The sequence below is a fragment of the Pseudorca crassidens genome, chromosome 6 (genome assembly GCF_039906515.1).
Source record: "Pseudorca crassidens isolate mPseCra1 chromosome 6, mPseCra1.hap1, whole genome shotgun sequence".
In the NCBI taxonomy this organism is placed as follows: Eukaryota; Metazoa; Chordata; class Mammalia; order Artiodactyla; family Delphinidae; genus Pseudorca; species Pseudorca crassidens.
The window spans coordinates 29,478,465-29,503,390 of NC_090301.1; the positions used below are offsets into that span (position 1 = coordinate 29,478,465).

Consider the following 24,926-nt stretch of genomic DNA (forward strand, 5'->3'; position numbering starts at 1 on the left):
ACTGGTGAAGATTAAACTTGTTATAAGAATCCTAACAAACTCTCATATAAAAGCATTTTTGTCAATAGTTTGTCCAAAATATCTGTATCTTAAAATTACTTTTACAAATGGAGGAGCAATGGAAGCTTTTGGACCATTGCCTTAATTGTGAAGACATCATAAGCACCCCAATATTATTTTATGCCCCACATTGTTCCAGACAGGAGAAGGTTCTCCACTGCACGAGAAAACCACAGGACACAAACACATCCAAATCACACCACAAGGGGCACTACCACGGGGAACACAGCAATGAGACAACACATGGGGGAGTCAGATGCTAAGGGTCAGCTCACACGCCAGGAACCAAACAGAAACACTCTGAAACGCAGAAAGATGCTTACTCTATTCCCCACCCTGTGCCTCCAAAAATCACCCCCAGGGCCAGAATGGTGCCGGCCACAGCACCTATTAGCCTGCTTGTGGCCATGCTCACTGTGTGGAGGGAAAACGGAGATTTTTTTAACAAAGGAAATTAATTACACACTGATTTCACTAACATACACATAATCCGTTCAGGAAATGCTCTGAAAGTCAGTTAAAGATTGAGATCTTTGCTTTAAGATTTGAAGTTAAGATCTACATACACGTTGCAAATATTTGAGGATGATTTTGAATTTATGTTCAAATTCCACAAATGCTACTTAAAAACATAATCTTTTATAAATACTTTAAACATGTAAATAATCCAATTTGAGTTATAGGTCCTACACGGAGTGAGATAAAATTAAAATGTAATTTTAATTGCATAACAGCAAATCTGTATTTTGGTTATGAAAGTAATAAACCATTACTATGCTTTTTATAAACTTCTCAAACCATGAAATATGCCTAAGAAGCGATATCTTTTTTAAAATTCAGATCTTATTCCAATTTTGTGAAAATCCTTACAAATTTAAAACAGAATATATTTCAAATGAACCACATTTTTACCTGGAAAGTTACTTTATCTGGAAAAGTGTATCTCAAATAACCTGCAATGTTTGGGACACACATTGTATTGGGACATTTAGTTTTTGTTTATAGTCTCCAGTGTATAAACTACGCACTGAGAGAAAGTTAGGGTCTCTGGGCAACTGTCTTAATTGCTTCAAACCATGCAGTAGCGGATGGCTGAGTGGAGACACTCCATCCCCGCACATCACGACTTCTGTGAATAGCTTTGGCAGGTTGCAAAATGGGCCTGGAATGAGCACAGGTCCCCAGCGTTCTCTGCATGGGCAAGATGAAGTTTAGCATTGAAGGAGGGAGGCAGGTTATTCAGGGTTGAACGTGTCTGTGCGGCTGTGAATATACATGCAAACCTGTGGACAAAAATGCACTTTAACTCACATTTCTATGTGAATCAAAAGTACTGGCTTCAATCACTTTACCGATGAAGACCGAAATTAGCTTCCACAAGGCTGCATTCACACAGATTGTGTGTTATGGGAAACAAAGAACTATGACTCGAAGTCACAATTTTTTAAGGCTTAATATTGGGCTTGTTAACATTTTGAGCTAAATATTCTCCCAAAGAAGAGAGGGGACCTTGGTGAGCAACAGTACAATTGCTTCATTTTATCACAGAGCAAATAATCTGAGTGAGAGATTCTAGTTTTATCATTAACTAAGCACAACCTGAGTTGTTCTTAAAATAACGAAAAAGATGGGGGACACAACAGAAAACAGAGAAAGTCTATGGAGAGCATTGAGGGGAAAAGAAAGAAGACCAACATATAAGGTGGTGGCAATGTTTTCCAAATATGACAGTACATTATAATTCAAAATAACCTAACTGATGGCTCAGATTTCCAAATTGTGGAGGTAAATATTGGGATGAAGGGTATTCTAGATTGAGTGCCTTATTTTTTCTTTTTTTGAGTCCTTAGAAAATCTTTGCTTTCAGAATACTAAATTAACCAGGATACATCATGTTATCATTTTTTTTTTTTTTGCTTTTTTTGCTTAAGTTTTAAGGCATTGGCCCTCAGACCCGAAGTACGTGAGAGTACTATTACCTCGTTAATTCTTATATAAGCTCTATGTGCTAAATTACAAGAAACACACACACATCTCTGTAAAACATAATGATAAATGAATATTTGTTATCTTTATAGTAACTGTATGAATGATGACTAAAAATAGCTATTTTAAAAGGCTTTTTGTATTTGCTATGGATGTAATTTCTCACTGCAGAACTGAGAGAATTAGGCAATCAATCATGCAGGTGTTAGAAACAACCAGAGGAATAAGACTTCTACAGATGCTTCAAATATGTATTCAAGATAAACAGATATAGTCTTTAATCTCCCCGGAGCAAGAACAGTTATCTCCAATTCTTAACCGATGAGTAGTCAACACCAAAGCAACATAAAAGTAAGTGGAAAAATAGCTTTTTCAAAGGTATCCTCTCCCGTCTTTGCTCTCCCTCCTTCCCACTACTTTTAATGGTGGTATACTAAAAATATATGTAAAATCTATTTGATTCTTTATCATGATACTTGACAGGGTTATCTCTTTCAGTAGGTAGCGACTCAACGTGTTTTCAAACTGGCATGAATTCACTGAGTGGCTCACAGGTGGGTGGATTTGTACAGGGGAAAATATTCGGAAACCAAGGTCTCAGTTGCTCTTCACAGCTACAAAGAATTTATCTTCTCATGGAAAAAAAATTCCTTGGATCTTTAGGGGCCTATGATCTAGTTTCACTTCTGTAAGAATTTATTTATTATGTGACTGTATTTGTTCATTCACTCACTCATTTGTTATCTACCAAATGCATTTTTTTGGGGGTTCCAGAAAATACGGTGTAAGAGTAAGGGAGCAAACAACACAGTTTGGTTAAAGATTAAGTATAGTATTTATTTCTAATCTTAAATTTTAACAAGATAATAAATCTCTGCAGAAGGAACTTTGGTGCATAGAGTACAAGTGATGGCTTTGATGCCTCCTGCCTTTGAAGTATTAAAGGATGCAGGATTATAGCCCCTTTTGGTTCATTGGAATCACATAGATGAAATAATGCAGCTTTTTGTTTCAGAAAGTCTCTAAAAGCAAGAAAAGAAAAAAGCCAATCGCTCAGTTTCAAAAACACAATTTCAAAGTGTCTGAAGAATGACTAGTCTGTGGAAGAATTCTACATATAAAATAGAAATTCCTAAGAAAAGGAAAAATTTCATAGTTCGTATCTTGATATTATATATGTCTCAAAAATTCTACCTCTTATCACATATGATAGCAGGGACCAAGATTAAAAATAATAGTAATAATCCAGCCAACAACAGAAAGAGGAAAACAAAAATGAAAACATACTGCTAAATGTTAATAATATAATGCTTCCTTTGACAGTAATGGATCAGCTAATAAGCTTAATCATTACCTGTTTTATTTTTTTCACCCTTTCTACTTAGTACTGCTATGAAAACTAGCAGCATAACTGAACACCCAGCTTTAACTCAGGCTGTGTGCAATAACAGAAAGAAAACATTGGGCTGAAGATCAGGTGATCTACGTTTTATTGTTGGCTCTGCACCTAACTGGCTGTTAACCTTGCTAATTTAGTTTTCTCATTTTTAAAACAATGGGTCTGAACTGAATTGCCACTAAGGCCCTTCCATCTCTGATCTGATGACTATTGTCATGATGAAAGGCTCTGACCAAAGCTTCCCAGGACCGTTCTTTGCCCTTATATATATCAATAAAAATATTTGATATGTTCCAGTTTCTTCTCTTTCCTCCTACAATGGTGCTACAAACCAACCAGTGAGAAAAGTTCCATTGTATTTCATAATAAGCACTGCGCAACGATGCCTACACGTTACAAAAATTACTGGTACTTGACGTGGTTCTCCTTACAGCAGGTGGAAATTCTAGGTCTTCTAAACAGAGTTCCAACATATTTTACCCTTGTAGAACAAACCAAAATAATTTCTTTCAGGGAGTTCAGTGGAAACAGGTTGGGAGAAGAGGGACCCAGAAAAGTCTTCATATGTAAAATGAATGACAATGTAGAAAACATGAATGAAGTAATATGTGATAGAAAATCTTTTTAAAAAAATCCTCGCCCACATGGTTTTTGCATTGAGATCCTATTTCTTGTCTTGTAGTAATTTTGATTTGAGTGTTGGAGCAAAGAATCTAGCATGCTTTAAACAGTAGGTTAACAGTGGACAACTTTAGCGAGTACAGAGTAACTTCAATGGCAATACTTTCAAGTGTGTTTTTCATCCCTACCTAGATGGAGAAGTTGAATTTTTATTCTTCCAGGAACCTATAGTTAAAATGAAAGGAATACCCAAAACACATTGGTTCATTTCTGACTTCCTCAAATCAATGGAAACAGAGTCACAGAATTCACCTTTATTTTTTTACTAATTTGGTCTTGATCCAACACCAGACCAATTCAATCATGAGAAAGAATGTAGAGCACAAAGTTATAGAGAAAAACTTTGGCACCTCATACAGCTGCTGAACCTACAGTCAAGGAAGTACTGATTGTTTCAATACCTTGAGTTCATTACTTGTTACTCTTCAGCAAGGCAATACAACAAACGGATTCTGAAAAACGGAAAATCAGCACTACATGCACCATTTCACTTCCTTTATATATTCCCAAAGAGAAGGAATGTGATATTTATTGAGTGCCTACTATGTGCAAGGATGTGCTGACTTTTAAATAGTAGAGAATCAATAAATATTTGCTATCTGGATTAAAAAATAGAAGTAAAGTACCTAGTTTCTCTTTTACCATCTTCTTTTAACCAGAATATCAAAAATCTACAGCCAAGTGTTTAAATTTTTATTTCTGTTGTTTCCCATTTTCCTAGTGTATTACTGGAGTTTCCTATAGAGGCTGAAAAGATATAAACGACCGTTATGGATAGAGCCATTATTTCTTTGTTCTAAAATTGCTTGACTTTTCTGGAAATCTGATAATTTACAATAATAACTGCTCTTTGTTTATATCAATTAATGGCTTTTCTTCAAATGAATCAAGATTATTAGAGATTCATGAGGATTTTAGAAATTTTAGAGCCAATTGGTAGGTTTACTCAAATGATTCCACTGTCTTCATTAAGAATTTAAAAAAAAAAGAAAATATGCAATAGGAAAGAAACTTACCAGAATGCTAACATTGATTACCTCTGAGTTGCCAGATTAAGAATGGTTTTTATCCTCTTTTTAATCTTTTCTGTATTTTCAAAATTTCCTACAATAAACTTGAATGATCAAAAAGGTTATCTTCAGAAGATAATGAAAACTAGCACCACATGAAATGGGAAGACAGCAAAACAAAACAAAAGGCAGCTATGGATATTCTCTTCTCTAGAATGTAGTTTACTTTATGCTTCCAAGTAAGTTTTCTGGGCACAGGTGAGTGAAGGAACAGGGAACAGAGAGAACCAGACAATTAATTATCCCCTATCCTACATAATGAATAAGGACAAAGTCTAAGCCACTTTAGCTCTGCTCATCTGTTCAGGCATCCTTATACATCACTTGAGGAAACAGCATCTAGATCTTTCAGAGAATCACAGACATGCTATGGTGAGAAAATTTGGAAAGAATGAATCTCTCCTTCTTGTCAGAGCCTAAATCTTCTCTAAATCTAAGTTCTGAAGGTGGATCCAAGAATTTTTTGTACTAATTTTAAAGTAACGAAAGACTAAATGTAAAAGTGGAATTGGTTCCTTTTTAGAAATAGAAGGAGAACAGAAATAGACTGTGAGGGTGTGCTTGTGATTCTTATAGAATCTTAATATCACGGCATATTAAGCAAACTCATGAGAAGTGTTTTAACACACCCACTCCTACTGAACATTACACATGCACCCAAATCAGCCTAAATCTCTTCAGGAATTGAGGACTATGGAACTTCATATGCTTTCGAAGTCATAGTTTCCTCTATGGACAATACTGAAGCTCAGAGAGGTTAAAGGCACTTTCATCCAAAACTAAGCAGATCAAAATGACACTATTTCGATATGCATTTTTCCTACCTTCAGGAAAAAAAAGCATGATAGTTATTTATAAAATACTGTTAGCAGTACCATGAAAAAGAAGAACCTGATATACAATGCCCATTGGTGTACAACATTTGTTCTAGTCATTTTTTGGTTTCTCAGGTACAATGCTACAGATGCTATAGTAAGCCTACTGTAACTGATGACTTTTCTAGATCTTTGAAAATCATAAAATGGGTTGGGAATGGGAAGAATAGTGAGAAAGTGACTATCATATTTATGATGACACAGGCTACATTATAACACGATGTAAAAAAAGAGAATAGGCCTGAGTTTGGGCACTTGGGTCCTGGTCCCAGCCCTGCCTCTGGTTACCTGAGTAACCATAGTATGTCACCTGACCTCAGGGGCTGAGAGTTCCCATCTACAAAATGTGGGTGGTTCCAGTCAGAATGGCCATCACCAAAAAATCTACAAACAATAAATGCTGGAGAGGGTATGGAGAAAAGGGAAACCTCTTGCACTGTTGGTGGGAATGTAAATTGATACAGCCACTATGGAGAACAGTATGGAGGTTCCTTAAAAAACTAAAAATAGAACTACCATATGACCCAGCAATCCCACTACTGGGCATATACCCTGCAAAAACCATAATTCAAAAAGAGTCATGTACCACAATGTTCACTGCAGCACTATTTACAATAGCCAGGACATGGAAGCAACCTAAGTGTCCATCGACAGATGAATGGGTAAAGAAGATGTGGCACATATATACAATGGAATATTACTCAGCCATAAAAAGAAACAAAACTGAGTTATTTGTAGTGAGGTGGATGGACCTAGAGACTGTCATACAGAGTGAAGTAAGCCAGAAAGAGAAAAACAAATACCATATGCTAACACATATATATGGAATCTAAAAAAAAAAAAAAGGTTCTGAAGAACCTAGGGGCAGGACAGGAATAAAGACGTAGACGTAGAGAATGGACTTGAGGACACGGGGAGGGGGAAGGGTAAGCTGGGACAAAGTGAGAGAGTGGCATGGACATATATATACTACCAAATGTAAAATAGATAGCTAGTGGGAAGCAGCCGCATAGCACAGAGAGATCAGCTCAGTGCTTTGTGACCACCTAGAGGGGTGGGATAGGGAGGGTGGGAGGGAGACTCAAGAGGGAGGATATATGGGGATATATGTATATGTATAGCTGATTCACTTTGTTATAAAGCAGAAACTAACACAACATTGTAAAGCAATTATACTCCAATAAAGATGTAAAAAAAAAAAAATGAGGGTGGTTCTAGATGGCCACTGAGACTCCTTCTAACTCTAAACTCCTTTTAATGGCTGGTTAAAACAAAGTTCCAGATCTTTCACGTTTTCTCTTTGAAGTATTAGAGGTCTGTGAAGTATTCCAATTTCTTCCTAATCAAAAGTGTGCTTAAACAGAGCATGGAAGACTACAACTTCCTTCTGGAAGGACTCAAGTAGTGAGGAATGACCAGAGTCTCATGTCAGTGAAAAAGAGTTTATCTATTAAAAACACTGGCATAGCTTAGACAAACTATAAAATGATTAACATTTGTGATTATGGAAGAAGAATGAGGTTTAAAGGAAAGAAAGGAAATTGGTATATTTACTTCTCCCCAATCTCAGTTCTAGGCTAACGGGTAACAAACATTTTTTTTCAATGTTATATTACAAGAACCCTTAATTCTGTAGTGATATGAATCATACATTTTAACGGCAAAAAGAGATATTCTTATGTGTCTCCTGTCAAATCTATGAAGTTGTTATATTGGCGCCACTGGAAGAGTACCAATGAATTCAGTATGCAAGGAACTGAAACCGAAATCACACAAACCCTTGGGTCCTTCGTCCTTCGGGGGGTGCAGGCTCCTAACTGGATCCCGGATACTGCAGTCTGTCCCTGCCCAGGTGAAATCACAGATGCAGGTGGCTTCATTACTGCACACCTGTGAAGAACAAAGAACAGAGATGCGCCATTTTCACTGCACTTGGTGGAATAATGGTGATAAATGTAAAAGGGACATGGAACAAGGCAGAGGCTTTAAAACCCATTGGGAATTTTTAAAAATTTCCCATGGTTCTGAATACTAGACAAGGGGAAACAATGTATAGATCCAATAGTTGGATGATGGTTTTTTTCAGTTAATTATAGAAAAATCAAGAATAAAAGGAAGAAATTTTTAAATTAAATGTTAATTACTCGTGTTGATATTATTTAAGTACACAAATGTCTGACAATGTAGAAACATATATGCTTAACTCAAGAAATTAAGCGATACTGGGTTTAAGAGGCATTGCCAGAGATGAAATACCTGGAGGCATAAATCACCAATGCACTGCATCATCTCACCACGCTCAACACAGAAGTCATTAGGGGGCACTCTGCCAGCCAAACACACACCCTCCCACCTTCCTGCCTGCCCGCGGTATCACTCCTGTCTCAGTCAGCCAGGCTGAAGACCATCCTAGAGCGATCTCTGTCCCTTTCTCTTCCTCTGGGGACCAAGCAGCATGCTGGAATGGATGTGTAATTTAGATGAAATAAATAACCATCCACAAACTAGAGACAGAGTAGGCTAAATCCTCATCTGCCTGTGAAATACATTCGCAGATAGATTATTTAGAGATGATAAAATCGAATTTAAGCTTATTGGAATAAGAGCTTTTTAATCTGAAATGACATAACACCATGATTATGATTAACAGGCTGAATTTAACCCCTTTTTTAACAAGATGAAAAAGTGGGAGGGGTAGTGGAGACTCATGCGCCTTTTTAAAGCAATAAATTTTATAATGCTTTCAGAACAATAACTGAATAACTGAGAGGTCTGCCCAGTGCTTTTACTTTACTGTAGCAATTATTGAATATTTACTACATTTACTATGTGCTGGGTACTTATGCTCAGTGCTTTGTGTATAGCATCTCATTTAATACTCACACTAGCACCCTGATGGCTGAGAGAGGTTGAGTGACTTGCCCAAAGTCACTGGGATAGAAAGAAGCAGAGCCAGGATTCAAACCCAGGATTCTTTCTAGCCACAAAAATCCATGTTCTTGACCACTAGGCTGTACTGCCTCCCAGTGAGCCTATGATTTCAACCAAACACGAAATCATAGTCATTGGGCATAAGCTTCTTATGTCTTTCTACCTTGTTCTATGACATATCACCTGTTTAGCTATCTATATTTTGGATTATTTTTACCTTCATTGCAGCATCTTCCTTTGAGATGATCACTCTGAGTTTCTTCATGTCTGTTTTTTTCCATTTCAGAAGGCTGTTTAAATTCTGAACTACTTTTCTTTTACTAAACCCAATTTAAATAATTATTAAAATGTGCTTTTAAGTATTAAACCTCGGTTTGCCAGGAAGCATCTGCCCAAACACTTTGTGCATAGAATTAAAGCTACATGCAGTTGTCATAGAAAGTACATCTTCTCTTTGGCTGCCAACGGTCCAAGCATAACCGTACAACTTTAAACACGTGAATTACAGCTGTGATCCAACCTCTAGTCTAGTGTGATCTTGCACACATAGATACTCAGTATGCATGTTGAGTAGCCGGAAGGCAGTTACTGAGAGGGTGTAAATTATTGTGAATGGTACAAAGCAGTCACATGGGGTCTACAGTTTCTTTAGGAACCACATCCATTTTCTTCCAACTCCTTGGATGCCAAGCTATCTCTAGAGACTGCAGTGACTACAAATAGCCAGTGGTAAAAGAAACAACAAAAATAAAACCATATCAACACATATAGGAGTTATTCTTAGCAGATAAGGATACTAAGGAAATAATCATAGTCAGTGCATAGATATTAACAACAGTCACGGAAGGAGAATGGCTGAACTGGAAGTCCAACCACTGTGAAGCTGGAGGATGCCAGACAATGTTTGGTATCCTCCAACTTCAGATTTGGGCTGGACACTGATGCCTACTTACCCCATGGCCGGAACAGACTTTACCCTTGGAATCGAGAGGGCAGCTGCTCATATTCAGGGCCTGAATCTGTAGGCACTTCCGATCTAAACACATCATAGATGGGCCACATGGCGTTCCATCTTCTACATAGCCCACATCTGTATCATCATCTAAAACCACATGAGCACCACTAAAAAGAGAAGAATAGTCATACAACCATTAGCACCAGACTTAGAAATATAACATCAGCATGAATGAGGTTTGCTCTTTAGGAAACTGAAGAGGCTGTCAGAGGACATGGATTTCTTCTAGCATTTCTCTACTTTTCTCTTCCTTTCCCCCTTTCCCCACCTCCCCTAAATAAAAGAAACTGTCTTTCACTATCATTATTACACTGCAGTTCATCAGAACAAAAAAAATGTCATTTGCACAAAGTGTGTTCTAAATCTTCCCTTGTTTTCAAGACCAACATTAAAACTAGGGGAGAGGTGTGCATAAGAACAAGACGAGCAATCTTATCATTAGCTCTTCAAGACTTTCAGCTGTTTCACGATGCAAAAAGGCAGATGTTGAGCATAAATAGCAAATGAAAATATTTTTTAAATTATTACTTTAGAGGATTGGACTATTCATGATTGAAAAAAATAAGCCGGTTCCTCTCTATTGATACATATAATTCTAAAATCTCAAAACGAAGGACAGCTTGAATTTGAATAATCATCAATGTTATAATTACTAATTAAGTACCTTGCTGAATATTTTTAGAATATACTAGTTTAGAATAAAACAATATAATTTAACAAGGTTGTTGTATCTAAAGACATGCAAAAATTTACACATTCAAAGGAAGCTTCTGTGCATCAAAGTAACTAGATCTGAGGACTACAGATTTATTCCAGGAAGGATCTTATTGTCTATGACACCGTTAGAATAGTCTTTAGAGCCATTTAAAAGACAGAAAATCAGCAACCATTTGACCAAGACAGCAATATCCAATTTGGTTACCCAATCAATTTACTAAATTCTATTCAAAATTACTTTGGGATGTTTCCAAATCTTTCATTCACTCATATAAGATGAAGGTTTGCTATTTGGGGAATACTAGGGATAAACACTGCAGACCCTGAAGGCAATTCTGTAGGGGGAAATCCCAAAAGTCTTTTGGGCAACGACATTTATCATCTGAATGAGGGCATAGCATCTTAGAATTATGACTACTTTAATGGGAACAATATTTATTTAAAATCTAATATGACTCCCAGTGTTCAAAAATAAGCCTCATATCTTCTGTGCCTTGTACTCACAGATAACCGGACATCAAATATCTGACTACAGCTATAAATAATATTTTAGTGTATATTTTCTATATGTGATTAGGCATTAATTAAGCCATCTTCTAAACCAGACACATGCTACATAGAGTATAGCTTAAATTCTTTATTTTTTGTCACAAAAAATAAAACACACAGTTTTCAGAGAGTGACATATTTCAATGCTCAAAACGTCAATCATGTGTCAACATGAATACCATAAAATTCTACTTTTAAGATTATAATTACAAGGAATGTCTCCCTCCTAATAACTGGTATAATTTTTAAGCAAATATAATTTGCTTTGTTTTTTAAATGACTTTAAACATGCAAGGTGATAATAAAATCTAAGTTATCATTTCCCTTGATTTTTCTAAATTTGTAATTCTCGCGATTCATTAGGTTTTCCAACATTTAGTGTGTTACCTGCAGTCGATCACTCGGCCTTGGTGGTAGAAGGAAGTTGGGATGATCTCACCCTGAAGTTGACCAATACGTGGAGCTCGAGTAAGATTGGTACAGAGTAAAAATCCACAGAACACATCGCTGAACGTATTAAAAAAAAAAAAAAGAAGAACAAGACAGGAGGAATCCAACTGAAAAAATCGAAACTATTCAGTCTATAAATATTTTAAAATGGGAAATATTCCCTTTTCTTCTAAATAAAAGCATTTGTTCAGATATTGTTGGTTGGTAAGGACTCCCTCCTTCCTTGCTAACAGGATCACAGTTTCTTCGGTGTAGCAAAGTGCCCAGCCCTGAAAGATGGCTCATGACTGGTGTCTGAGTTCATCATGGCACCCCCATTTGCTACACCCACTTTCCTAGCCATCCCTCCTTCCCGCCTCCTGCAGCTAAGAGCGGCCCCTGGGTGTTGAGATGTGAGGAAAAGGCAGCTAGGGATTGCTGGGGAGAATTCTGTGCTCTGGATGAAAGGTTAGAGCCTGACAGGGAGAAGACCTTTTGCTCCTACCTCTGCTTCCTGCCTTTGAGTGTGGAGCCTTGGCATTCGCCTTGCAATCGTGAATTCACAAATGTAAAGACACAAATTGAACATGCTAAGCATTACAAAGAAAAGGGGCAGAAATCATCTGGGTCCTAAGCGACATTGTTAAACGACTCACCCACCATGAGGGCACCTACCTCCAGCGAAGTAAACAATGAACTCCTTAAAAAACGTGCAAAGAATTAAAGTGGCACATCACAAAAAAGGACATCCATGTCCAAGAAATGCATGAAAATGTGCTAACTTCCATTTGTAATCAGGAAAATACAAATTAAAACCACAATAATAAAGCAGTTCACACCCAGCAGAATACATAAAAGTAAAATGTCTGGGGCTTCCCTGGTGGCGCAGTGGTTGAGAGTCCGCCTGCCGAGGCAGGGGACACGGGTTCGTGCCCCGGTCCGGGAGGATCCCACATGCCGTGGAGCGGCTGGGCCCGTGAGCCATGGCCGCTGGGCCTGCGCGTCCGGAGCCTGTGCTCCGCAACGGGAGAGGCCACGATGGTGAGAGGCCCACATACCGCAAAAAAAAAAAAAAAAAAAAAAGTAAAATGTCTGATAATACCAAGTATTGGTGAGAATGAAGTACAACAAAATTCTCATATACAAATTCTCGATGGTAGGGTTTACTAGTACAACCATTTTAGAAAACAGTGTCACATCATCTGGGAGCACTGAAAATATACATCCCCTATGACTTAGCAATTTTTCTTCCAGGAAAGGCCTTAGAAAAGTATGTGCAAATGTGTGCTAAGTTACATGTATTGGAATGTTCACAGCAGCATGGTTCCTAATAGCCAAAACATGGAAACAATCTAAATGTCTATCAACATAGAATGGAGAAACAAATCAAGGTATTTAAATATGAATGAAAATGAAACAAATGAACAATAAATATGAACCAACAGCTACACATACCATGGAAAACTCTTAAAATAATGAACTTAAGCAAAATACAAAATAATACCTGAGATATGATTCCTTTTACATAAAGTTACTGAAACTTTAGGCAAAATATACTGTTTAGGGCTGAAAACTTGGGCAGTAAATCTCTAAAGAAAAGAAAGAAAGCAATTGCCCGAAAAGTCAGGATGACAATACCTCCAGCAGAGAGACACGGGCACTGTGAGGGGGAAGAATACATTTCTGGAATGTTCTACTTATTGATCCACATAGGGGTTACATGAGAGTTCACTTCGCATTTATTTGACAAAATGTATATTTGTATATTAATCACTTTTCTATGTTATATTTCCCAGTTTTTTAAAGTTTAAAAAAACATGCATTTATTTTCTTTAACTCATTGGTGGTTGGCTATTCTACTGCCAAATATTCAAAAGTTATCTTCTACAATGATCTGATACAATGCCTCCCAACTTTCTGAATTCACAGAAGCACAGAGAAATGATCAGATTTGTCTATGACATTGATTTAATGAATGAAGCTAATCAAATCCAGAGGTGTCCAACCCCATGGATTTTGACTATTTTAGTCCCCATTTCCTCCCTGGCACCTCGAGGACTGAACAGCTCAGAACATCTATAACTCACTCATGAGACATCAGATGGGAAGTTCTGTTCTGTTATTTTGGTTTAACTTTAAATTTAAAAGTAGGCCTCATCTACCATCAAAGACTACATAGAATGGCAAAGTTTCCTAAAGTACGTTAGAGACCATTAACTAGAGAAATAAAACTTCCCTTAAATCCTTGCTCTGCTTCAAAATGGGAGAAGAATCCTCACTGTTATGGAAGGAAAACGGAGGAGCTTTGGTGTATCACTTAGTGGTCCCATAGATCCAAGTCATTGAGTTAACCTTAATAAACTATTAAATCACAATTTTAACTTTCCTCACCAAATCAAGGGAAAATACTACCAACGTGCTCTGAAAGTATCTCATTTCCTGAGTAAAGATGCCTCCAATATGCACTGACTAGCTACTTTTTAGAAGGGAAAACAAAACTCTAATACAGACATTAGATGTTTAATTAAATCAAATGGTGTTACACTCGAGAAATAATTAAGTATATATATTACTTCACTTTAAATGGTCCCTCAAATTATACATACAGGCTATATCTTTTGCTTGTAGAATTCCATGTATACTAGTACTTTCATAGGCCTTTTCTGCTAGCAAGAGTAGAGAATTAAAACCCACTATTAATTTAAAATACCTTGGCAAAGTATCTCTTCAAAACAAGCTTCAAGTAAAATACAGCATGCAAGAACTTTTCTGAATTTTACAGAAATGGTGTGAGTCTGTACCACAGAAATAGTTTAGTTCATAGCCATTTGCCTCTAGCTATACTAATGTATTTTTAAAATCCATACTTTAAAATTTTAAGTAGTTGAATATTTATTAAAAAATCGGTAACATTTATTTTGTGCTCATTTTACATTTGGACCAGGGTTTCCAAGTCCACTCACTATACTCCCAGAGCTGACCACTCACTGTTTGCTGCACTGGATCCATCGGTCTCCATCCTTCCCGCAGTTGCCTTTCTCTGTGCCTTCTGTATTCAGCTTTTCATAACAGAATTTGTCAGACCCCGAAGCCTCTTTTGGAGATGAGCAAGAAAAGAGAATTAATTTTAGTTCTCTTTGCTATCCATAACTGGGAGTGTACCAGTAAATATTTTAATAACTGGTGTTTCAGAAAAAGGAAAAAAAATTCCTAATTTGTAGCACTTGCCAATTTCCATAGTGTAAATTTCCACAGTGTAATACATGGCTAATTTCAAACTAAGACTATGATGTCAACTGGCTTCTAAAATTCCTGAAAATTTAACCAATGGCTCTTATAAGCTAAGACAGGACAGCTCCAACACACCATTCTTTTTAACTTGGGAGACAAATTTATTCCCAGTTCTTGTTGGTGGGTTTGAGGGTGGGAGGTAGGATTAATCATCAGCAGGAAGTAGTGAAGTGACACAGAGAAAACTAATATCATTCCTAATCCTGCTTTCTATTAATATCAGTAGGCATTATAAAGTCTGAGCTCATTGAGATCTCACATTGGCACATGGATTTTGATATTTAAACCTTTTTAAAAGACAAAAATGCCTCTATTATCTTTCCCTTGTCAAAACTGAAGCACTGAAAGTAAATCTTTCAGTTAAATGACATTTGCCAAACACTGAAATCACTTGTGCATGGGTCCTAATCTCCTTTTGTGTGCTTTCTTTTCCTGGTGGGTGACCCAGCCTCTGCCAGCAAGGCAGAGCCATTTCTCTCTCTTCCGGCCTGGCCCTCATGAACTGAAGTTCACTGGCGAGGCACTACAAATGTCAGGAAGAGAATATGTGTACTGACATGTAGGGAATGTACTGAGAAGCACGACCATGTACCCGAATCTCTATCTGTCTGCGTCTCACAAAGTACTTGTGTTTCTTCACTTCAAACTGAGATAATCAATTATAGAATTAAAAAAAAAAAAACAACAAAAGTCTGGTTCTATCCTAGGGTAAAAGAACAGAAAGCTAACTTGAGGGGGTGAATGTTAAATCCAAGGTACAAAGAAAATCAGCCAGTGGCTGGATAATAAGCATGACCACTGCACTCAACCCAGTCTTTGCAGGTGGGTGTAGCATCCCTTCTGTCACAGCCACAATCACTGATTGGCACTTTTTGGTTCAGATGACAAGTCCCCAACATTAGCAGTTGTTTGCTGTGGTTTTGTGACTAAGATTCACCATTCTCTTCAGCCTTTTCTAGTTGTTTGTTTGTTTGTTTGTTTTTTAATCACCCCAAGCTGTACATCTCTTTCAGCAAGACAGGCAGTGAAGAATATTAAGAGAAACCTGTGTGTGACCAGCAAGCAGGAAACATGACCTACTTGTTCCCCAGATGTACTGACACTGGTTATCCCGTGTCTTGCACTCCCCGTTGTAGCAGCGGCCCTGAGGACAGAACGTATGTCATGAGGCACATGCAGCCAGTTCCATTTCCCCCCAAACTCTCACTGCAAGGTCTCCTTTTCATTGTTTCAGACAAAATTGTTTTCTTTTTCATTCGGTACCCTAATACTTTCACAGTGAAAATAAAAACCATAAACATCTTAAGAGAAGCATAAGAATGCCAGTTAAAATTTAAAACAAAAAACATACCTCATAGTACAGCTCTTTAAATCCAACTAACTATCTAAATTTTTTAATTTTATGGAAAAAAATTGAGACATTTCTTTGGGTGATACCAATATGATTTTTAGCTTTTTTTGCATGTGAATGGTTAGGTTATAACATAGCTTCAGGAAAAAAAAAAAAAAAACCCACATTACAACAGATTACCATATTTTCCCATCAGAGACAGGCTGAAATGATTAAAAGATAGTCACAACTCAATAAATTAGATTTCTAATTCTTCAGCCATTACATTTTTTTCCTCACCCTCAATCTGGACAGTTTGTACCCAGAGATAAATATAACATATTTGTATCTTACATGACATTAAGCAACTCTGAATTAGAAGACCACTGCAATAATTTACTGTTGTTTGAATGGCAATTCCCTATCAAAATTACATTTATCAAAAAAAAACACCTTGAAATCTAATCTTTTTATAAAATCCCATTTAAAACCTAGAGCCCAGCATACCTGATTTTGATTACATGCATATCCATCTTGCTTATGAAGATTTGGTGGGCACTGAAAAATATAACCTTTTTAGTTAACATTCAGCACGTGAAGTATCTTCGGATTATGTGTACAATATATTAAAATGCAAAAAAAGGTAAGCATGATTTTATTATTGTGAATTGTGTGCTACAGACAATTCATATCAGTAAAAGTTATAATAAGTATTTTAAAAATGCAAGCATGGTGACTCTATAATTAGGAAAACATGAGCAACTCTTTGAGTAGGTTATCCAAATTTATTCTGCAATTATTGGTAAAAATGAATCAATCAATTAGGTCCACACAGTGGGTGCTCTTTATGTTTCTCCGTTTTCCATGAGATGGGCTAAAATAATAATTTACGTTCACTTGCCCGTGGAGTTAAAAGTAGAAGGGATTAAAACGGATAATGAAGGGAAAAAATCAGCCTGTTATGCAGGAGTGGACACGTTCAGGAACTCATTTACAAGACTTCGCTCAGCCCTGTGAAAATGTCAGATTTGCATGTGACACCCATGATGCTCACCTTTAGGCCACATGACTGAGAAAGAAGAAATACACGGCCCTTCAACTCAATATAAGTGCTGTATCTGCATTACGTTTCTGACCTCTTGAACTACAGATCTGTTACTAGAGCAATCATGATGTGACAGTTCTTTCTTTTTCCAGGTCTATTTATCAAATCATTTTTTATAAGGAAAAATAAGGAAAATTTCATTTTCCCCCAACATTACCCTGAGTAAATTAAAATGTTTACTTTCTGTGCGTCTCATTTACCACATTTAAGAGAGCTAAAAAAATTAAGTCAAGGCTCTGTTACAGCATTCAAAACAAATACAAAAAGGAAAAAAAAAATACATGGGTGTGGCAAGTGAATAAGAAACATAGCAATGCCCACTGAGGTCCTCCCTTAGTTTTCACCTTCTCAGTAAACGACAGTCCCACTCTTCCAACTGTTCAAGGCCAAAACCATGGAGTCATCCTATGTTCCTCTCTTTTTCTCACACTCTCCTTCTATGCCATTAACAAATCTTGGTAGCTTCTACCTTTAAAATGTAATTGCAATCTGACTTTTCTCCATTTCCACCGCTAATGCCGGGTCCACACCACCACCATCTCTCACCACCATCTCTCATCTCTCTGATTATGTGACAGCCTCCAACTGATTCCCCTACTTCCACTCTACTCTCCTTATAGGCTATAGAGCCACCAGAGTGTCCTTTGAAAAACCTAAACCACCTCATGTTGCTCCTCTGTTGATGGCTTCCCCATCTACTCACTGGCCTTCCAAGTTCATCATGATCTGCTCCTATGCCGGCCCCAACCTCACCTTCATCTCTCTGACCTCATTCCTACTCTCTGCCATAAATACCTGACTCTACGCGAATGTACCAGCCATGTTGCCACCCCACGGCCTTTGTCCTTGCTCTTCCTCCAATCTTTCCCCCAGATTTCTGCCTGGCTTGCTCTCTCACCTTTTTTAGGACGTTGCTCAACTATCAGCATCTCAGAGAAGCCTTCTCTAACCATGCTCTTCAAAACCATAACCTCCTTCCCCATGCTGGCATCCTCTGTTCCCCATTCCCTATTTTTTTCTTCTCCATAACATGTATCACCAACTGAGGATCCGTGTATTTTACGTATTTGCTTGTCTTTTGTCTGCATCCTAATGCGAGCACCATGCAGGCAGGGATTTTCTGTCCCTGCTGCCTCCCCAGCACCTAGAACAAAACTGGCTCAATTATTATTGAGATGGTGCTCAATGACTATTGGCTGACTGAGAAAATAAATAAATGACCCACACAGACACAATTAAGTTATTCTATTCTGCAACACCAAGGTATTTATCATGGCCACTACAGAAAGGTAACAGAACTAATTTAGAAGTGCGAAGAAGCAGTAACTTATTAAGGAACACATTGAGATTAAATGCTTTGGTTCTACATCTTTCTAAAGAACAACTGACTCTCATACAAGCTTTCATTCAACCTAATGGTAACTCTTCAAAAGATGTAATTATCAGCATGAGAAGTTGGTTTACTGGACCAACTGCCCAGAAACAGAGATCCCTGGGCCTCTTTCACCCAAATCCACTCAAAACACCATCATTTTCTTATTAATCAACTAACATTAATTATTCACTTACTCCAAGATGAACACAACCACGCTGGACAAAAATGCAAAAGAAATGTTGCTACTAGAATAGGTACATCAGGGGCTAAACAATTTTCATATTTGACTTTTGCGATGTTTCAAGAGGAAAAAACTAGTAGGAGTCACTAATTAGAAAAAAAAAGCTCTTGTTATAAACTGTCACAGCTACATGGAAGAAGATTTCTAATCAATCTATTTTTCGTTTAGCCTAATAAAAGCCACTTGCTTATCACTGAAATGTTTAACAAAGGAAATTATGGATGTCTCTCGTTGTCTGGAGATGTTTAAAGCAGAGGGACCATAAATCTGTGTACTTTATTCTGCCTGTGAGCAGAGCTCTGGATTCGGTCTCTAAATGCCATTTGAGCCCCCAGTTTTATGCTGTGCAGGAAGGTTCAGTTGAGGCCGGCTTTCACAGTGCAATAGCCTTTAAATGTACTTATTTTAAATTGTGCTATACTCCCATTTTGATGATGTATTTCATAGTACTAACAAAACACATTCCCCACATCTTTAAAAAAATATCTTTATTCTAAAGTCTATGGCAATTCAAGAGTTAAAGGTTGAAATGAAAAAACTGTACTTTTAAAAGAACTGAACACACAGAACCAAAACCATATATGATGGGTATAAAAATAGCATTATTCTACAAAACTAAAAATATAACTCAGTGAAACAGTATATCAAGAATGTCAGTACACTTGTCATAAAACACTGAATCCACAATTCTTACATTCTGCCACTATATTATTTAAAAATTGCAGAGAAACCTATTTACATATTTATATATAAGAACAGATACGCATAAAAATCACAGAAGAATAACAGCCTGAATAGAGCTCACTGTACCATTCCTTTGTACCATATCCACTTGAATCGAGCCTCAGATGATACATATCAAAACCTTTCAAAAAGGTTAATTAGGAACCTTTGTTTTCCTCTCCTCACGTTTCCTTCCAGGGAGGGGAACTCAGTGTAACTCCAGTTACTCTCTGCTCCTGTACTCGATTCTCCAGGCAGGTAGAGTGAACGGTTGGGTTGGGTGGCTGGCTGATTTGATAAACTTGAGAAGAGTAACTTGGCATTCTGGCCTGGTCCTGCCATCCTTCTCCTGCCTACTCACATCAATCATCCTCTCTCTATTGCTCCTCCGTGGCATACAAGGCAAGGGCTGGCTCTGCACAGACAGGTCATCCCAGGCCCAATTTTGTCAATAACGTGTTGCTATAGCCTGAGTCTGGGATCTATAAAGAGGCCCATTTAGCCCTCACACTAAGCTATGGCTTTCAACTTGGCTATTTGCAATAGCAAAGATGATATTTTGGCTTCTAACTGTACTCTACCAGAAGCCCTACCTGGCAATAGGTAACTCCACTCCTGAGAACTTGTCCTAAGGTGCTAACTCCAAACAAGAAACACTCTTAAAAATGCATAGAGATTCACGACCATATTAATCATAATAATGAAATACTGCCAACAATCTAAATATCTACCACCACCGGATGGAGAAGTGACTGGTAAATCCACATGGCAGACTTTCATGCAACTGTAAAGAGGATATCTATAAAAACTGTGTCACAGCATGAGAAAATGCTCTTGAAATAACGTTAGAAAGAAATGAAGGTAGAATGAAGTCAAAAATTCTTACCAAGCCCCTCCCTGCCTGATTCCTGATTTCCTCTGAATTGTTTCCACTATTCCCCAGCTATCCCTGCTTTCATTCCATCTCTTGAAGAAGCCATGCTTCTGTACTCACTGGGGTTTTGTTCATTTATTTGCCTTTCTCCATCCAGCAGAATGCAAGCCCCGTAAGAGCAAGGACTTTTCTATTTCAATTCCTCCCATACCCCAGCATTCACAGCAGTGCTTGTCACAGAGCAGGGGCTCCACAAATGATCATTTGAATGACAAATAAAGACATAAAACAACACAATATAAATGTTTAAAAATGTAAAAATTAAAGAAGGAATGCCGGAAGGCAACCTTAATGATAATGTGATAATTTTAATGTGAAGAAGATCATGCCAAAGTGTGTGGGCCATGAAGCCAGGGCTTCATAAGTGGAGCGAGACGGTGACAGAGCTCAGGAAGGGAGACTTCTGCTCCCAATCCCATTTCAACCACAGCAGTGCTACTCTTCCCAGATTTCTACACTGGGCTTCCATCCAAAATTTTGTTGGTAAGCTGGGACGAAGTGAGAGAGTGGCATGGACATATATACACTACCAAATGTAAAACAGATAGCTAGTGGGAAGCAGCCGCATAGCACAGGGAGATCAGCTCGGTGCTTTGTGACCACCTAGAGGAGTGGGATAGGGAGGGTGGGAGGGGGACACAAGAGGGAGGGGATATGGGGATATATTCACACGTACAGCTGATTCACTTTGTTATACAGCAGAAACTAACGCACCATTGTAAAGCAAGTATACTCCAATAAAGATGTAAGAAAAAAAAGAAAGGGTTTTGTGGCTTAAAAATGCTTGAAAATAGCTTTATCAGTGTGAGGGTACTGTTTTAGATGTGGGGACCAGGAAAGAAAAATCAATTCGTTGGATATGAGCAATATAAAGGGAACTAATTATGAAGGGGAAATTTGGAAGAAAAGAGATTTTTTAGGTCCAAAAAACCACAATAAACGTTCCTAAAATAAAGGCATGGGAGGAGCTAGAAATTACTAGAAAACAGAGCAAAACAAAACAAAAACAAAAGAACCAAATCATATTCACACACGTAATCCAAACTGAAAGCTTTACAATATGTATTTGCAAGTAAGATGCATTACCTAAAACTCAGTTTGCCATACCTGGCCAGAGTCTCCAGTACAGTATTCGGTAATATCACATCCATTCACAGCATCCCGACATTCATACCCTCGCGGCTGAAACTGCAAATCAAAACTCAATGTTAGGAACCAGTATTAATTAATATTTCAAAGAGTTAACGTTCTTATATTCACCAACAATCATGACATCCTTTCATAACCACCGCCAAACTCTTTTTATGAATCAGCAAGATAGTTCCAGGATAAAGAAAATACCCAAATACCACTCTGTATAGTAAATATGAATCATTAACCAAGGCATTACATGTTCAGATTTCAAAACCCACTATCTCAGAGTATTATTTTTGGGAAACATTGCGATGACAATTATGCAAAGAAGAAACACTGGTGTGGCTTAAGACAAAAGAACAGAACACTAAAAGATAAACATTTAGGATCTCTCTGAAGACTGATATGCACACCCAACCTGCACTGATTTACCAACTAGCTTGGATATTAGTCTTGCTTTAGCTAAATATACACAGGCAGATTTCAACTAATTCATATGAACTTCCTTCAGTGATGCCAGTGAATGCCTACTGAATACAAGGCATTTTGTTTCTCTGGGTGGTGGGTGGGTAAAAGATGAAGGAAAGAGTCCATCATCTTCAAGCAATTTATAATCTGGTTGGGGACATAAGCAAGTACAAACTAAGCTAGAATCGCCTAGATTACCACATGCATAACATCCCTTTGGTGTTGGATAAAATTAAATCATATACTTTTATGGTTTTAAAGGATATTAGAGATTTTATAGATGAGAAAAAGGAAAATTTAAAAAACATTTTTTTTAAAAATTAACCAGAGGTCTCTAAAGATGGAAGTAACTGTGTGTCCACACATACACAAGTTGTGCATATACATATATAAACATACATACATACATACATATATTACCGCCTTATCTAGCTTTCTTGCCTTTATAAGTGATTTTAAATATCAAATGTAAAAACATGAGCACTAGGTTTTCTGCTCAGGGTCTAAAATAAATTAGGATGAGTTTTAAAGAAAAAGGTTATAAGTAGGGCTTATTAGAAAAAGACCACAAGAATTGACCCTCTTCTATTCAACTATTTAATTTGGTTTTCACTCATGATAGTAGAGCAATTCTCAATGTTTATTTTGGAAGGATTATAGATATATTTTCTTAGGGAGGTACCAGAGAATAGAATGGTTGGTAGTGAATCATAGTAAAGATAATCGTTGTAACCCACAGAATCTGGATAGATTTATTGATTCTACAAAATTGCCAGGCTAATATGCACAGTGTCGATCAACAAGTCTGTGACAAGTTGTACAAATACTCAATGTACACACTGAGATATTTGGCTAATATGTCAACGGTAAGAAAGATGAAACGGTCAGAGAACTCACAAGACATGAGGTATTATTACAGCAGGGCCCGTCGCTGCAGTGGGCCCCATTGGAGAGAGAGCATTTCTTACAGCACAGTCCATAGCATTCCTAGAGAAAACACTTCACGTGAGTAAGTGAGGAAACCTACCCACTGGTCATTCAACATGCTCTCCACATGTAACTTATGCGTAATCCATGTGAGGAGATGTATATAATAGTAAGCAAATCTTTTAGGAAAGAATGAACCACTTTAAGCAATGATAGATTCCTTCCGGCTATACTTCTCAGCAAAGTACGATCTTCTAAGAAGGGGCTTCTCTACCAAAAAGTAAGCTTATTTTTTAGCAGGCACCCAACCCTAGGTTAGCTCTGTTGTATTCTTAATACTCAATCTAGTTTTACAAAGACAAAACTAATATACAACACAGAAAGAATTTTCATGAGTTAGTAAAATTTGTCTGAGATGAATATGAGCTATGAATTTTTAAGAGATACGAATTTGATTAGAAGAATCCATTAGGTTTCTTCAGACAGAGCCAATGATTAATTCTAACGTGTCTGAGCTAGGATTAAGCATTGATGAGAGAGCTCAGAATAAAGGCACTAAGACCACAATGAATGATGGGGCAGATTTCCCACTAACGCTATTCTTCTGCACTCTGGGTAGATGTGCTGAAGGTAGAAAAGATCTCTTACACCTACCACATGGATTCCACAATCACACTCCTCCCCAGCTTCCACATATCCATTTCCACATTCTGTGGGCTCAAATAGCTGAAAGAGATTAGAAAGATAAAGGGAAACCATTTTAATTCACCACAGAAAATCAACACTCCAATCAGGCTACACACATGGCCTTGTAATCAGCCATCATGTGGTATTCTTCTGTGATCTGTTGTTATGGCATCTTACAAATGTGTCTGTGTGAGAATCACTGTTAATTTATTAATAACACTTCTAAAAAACATATTTTAAATGGGGTATTATCTCTTGGAGGATTCTCCGGTAGTGGGTTCCAGAGATGACCTCTACCATTAGAGCTACTTTTCAGAGAAATAAGCTGTCAGGAGGAATAGATCACTTTCGTATTTGCTAATGGAGCTAAAATGCACGCTAATAAGACTCACAGATACCTAATTTGTTGACTTATAACCAGGCAGCTGAGAAGATATAAAACTGTCAAGAAGATAAAAATGCTTCATTCACAGCTAAATCTGATATATGCCATCAAGTAAATGCAAATAAACTTAGGGGAAAAAAATGTTGCTGGAAATCCATGCCCATCATTCTTAGTGAAAAGAAATCTGCACTGGCTGAATCATATTAAGTAAATGTGCAGACATATGCACAGATGTATAGAAATTTCTCAATCATTCCTGGAGCAATGGTAGAGTCAAATTTCTAGAATAATCCACCCTACTGGTGTTATGAACTTGCTTGCCAAATAAACTGTATTACAGACCAGCTGTTGAGGCAGCTGATTATTTATAAGAAACATTCCTATTTCCCATCACCTGGGGCAAGATTTTTCTGTGTATATCTACTATACTCAGGTGAAGATTAGAACAGGACATCCCAACCCAAATGCTCAGAGCCATATATACGAGAGACAGCAGCACACACCCAAGGAACAGCTGCCCTCCACTGAGTCCACCAAAGAAAGATCTGATCCTCCTTCCACTTCCAGGAAAGGAAAATTGTTATAAGGAGCAAGGAAGTTTTCCACGATACTTG

The 24,926-nt window shown here is 37.5% G+C and overlaps 1 protein-coding gene across 4 annotated transcripts in view; it reads right to left on the minus strand.

Annotated features, from left to right (window-relative positions):
• ADAM23 (ADAM metallopeptidase domain 23) overlaps positions 1-24,926 on the minus strand; it is a 164,616-nt gene that overhangs the window by 14,712 nt on the left and 124,978 nt on the right. For 2 of the 4 annotated variants that reach the window (XM_067740873.1, XM_067740872.1), the window contains exons 16-24: positions 23,895-23,966; positions 23,211-23,300; positions 21,819-21,899; positions 16,841-16,891; positions 16,084-16,147; positions 14,701-14,806; positions 11,671-11,790; positions 9,956-10,124; positions 7,850-7,961 (exon numbers count right to left, since the gene is read on the minus strand). In XM_067740873.1, coding sequence (XP_067596974.1) covers positions 7,850-7,961; positions 9,956-10,124; positions 11,671-11,790; positions 14,701-14,806; positions 16,084-16,147; positions 16,841-16,891; positions 21,819-21,899; positions 23,211-23,300; positions 23,895-23,966 — 865 coding nt within the window. Of the gene's footprint in view, positions 1-233; positions 475-7,849; positions 7,962-9,955; positions 10,125-11,670; positions 11,791-11,831; positions 13,991-14,700; positions 14,807-16,083; positions 16,148-16,840; positions 16,892-21,818; positions 21,900-23,210; positions 23,301-23,894; positions 23,967-24,926 lie in introns of those variants that run through there. The other 2 variants (XM_067740875.1, XM_067740874.1) reach the window with 2 other exon arrangements.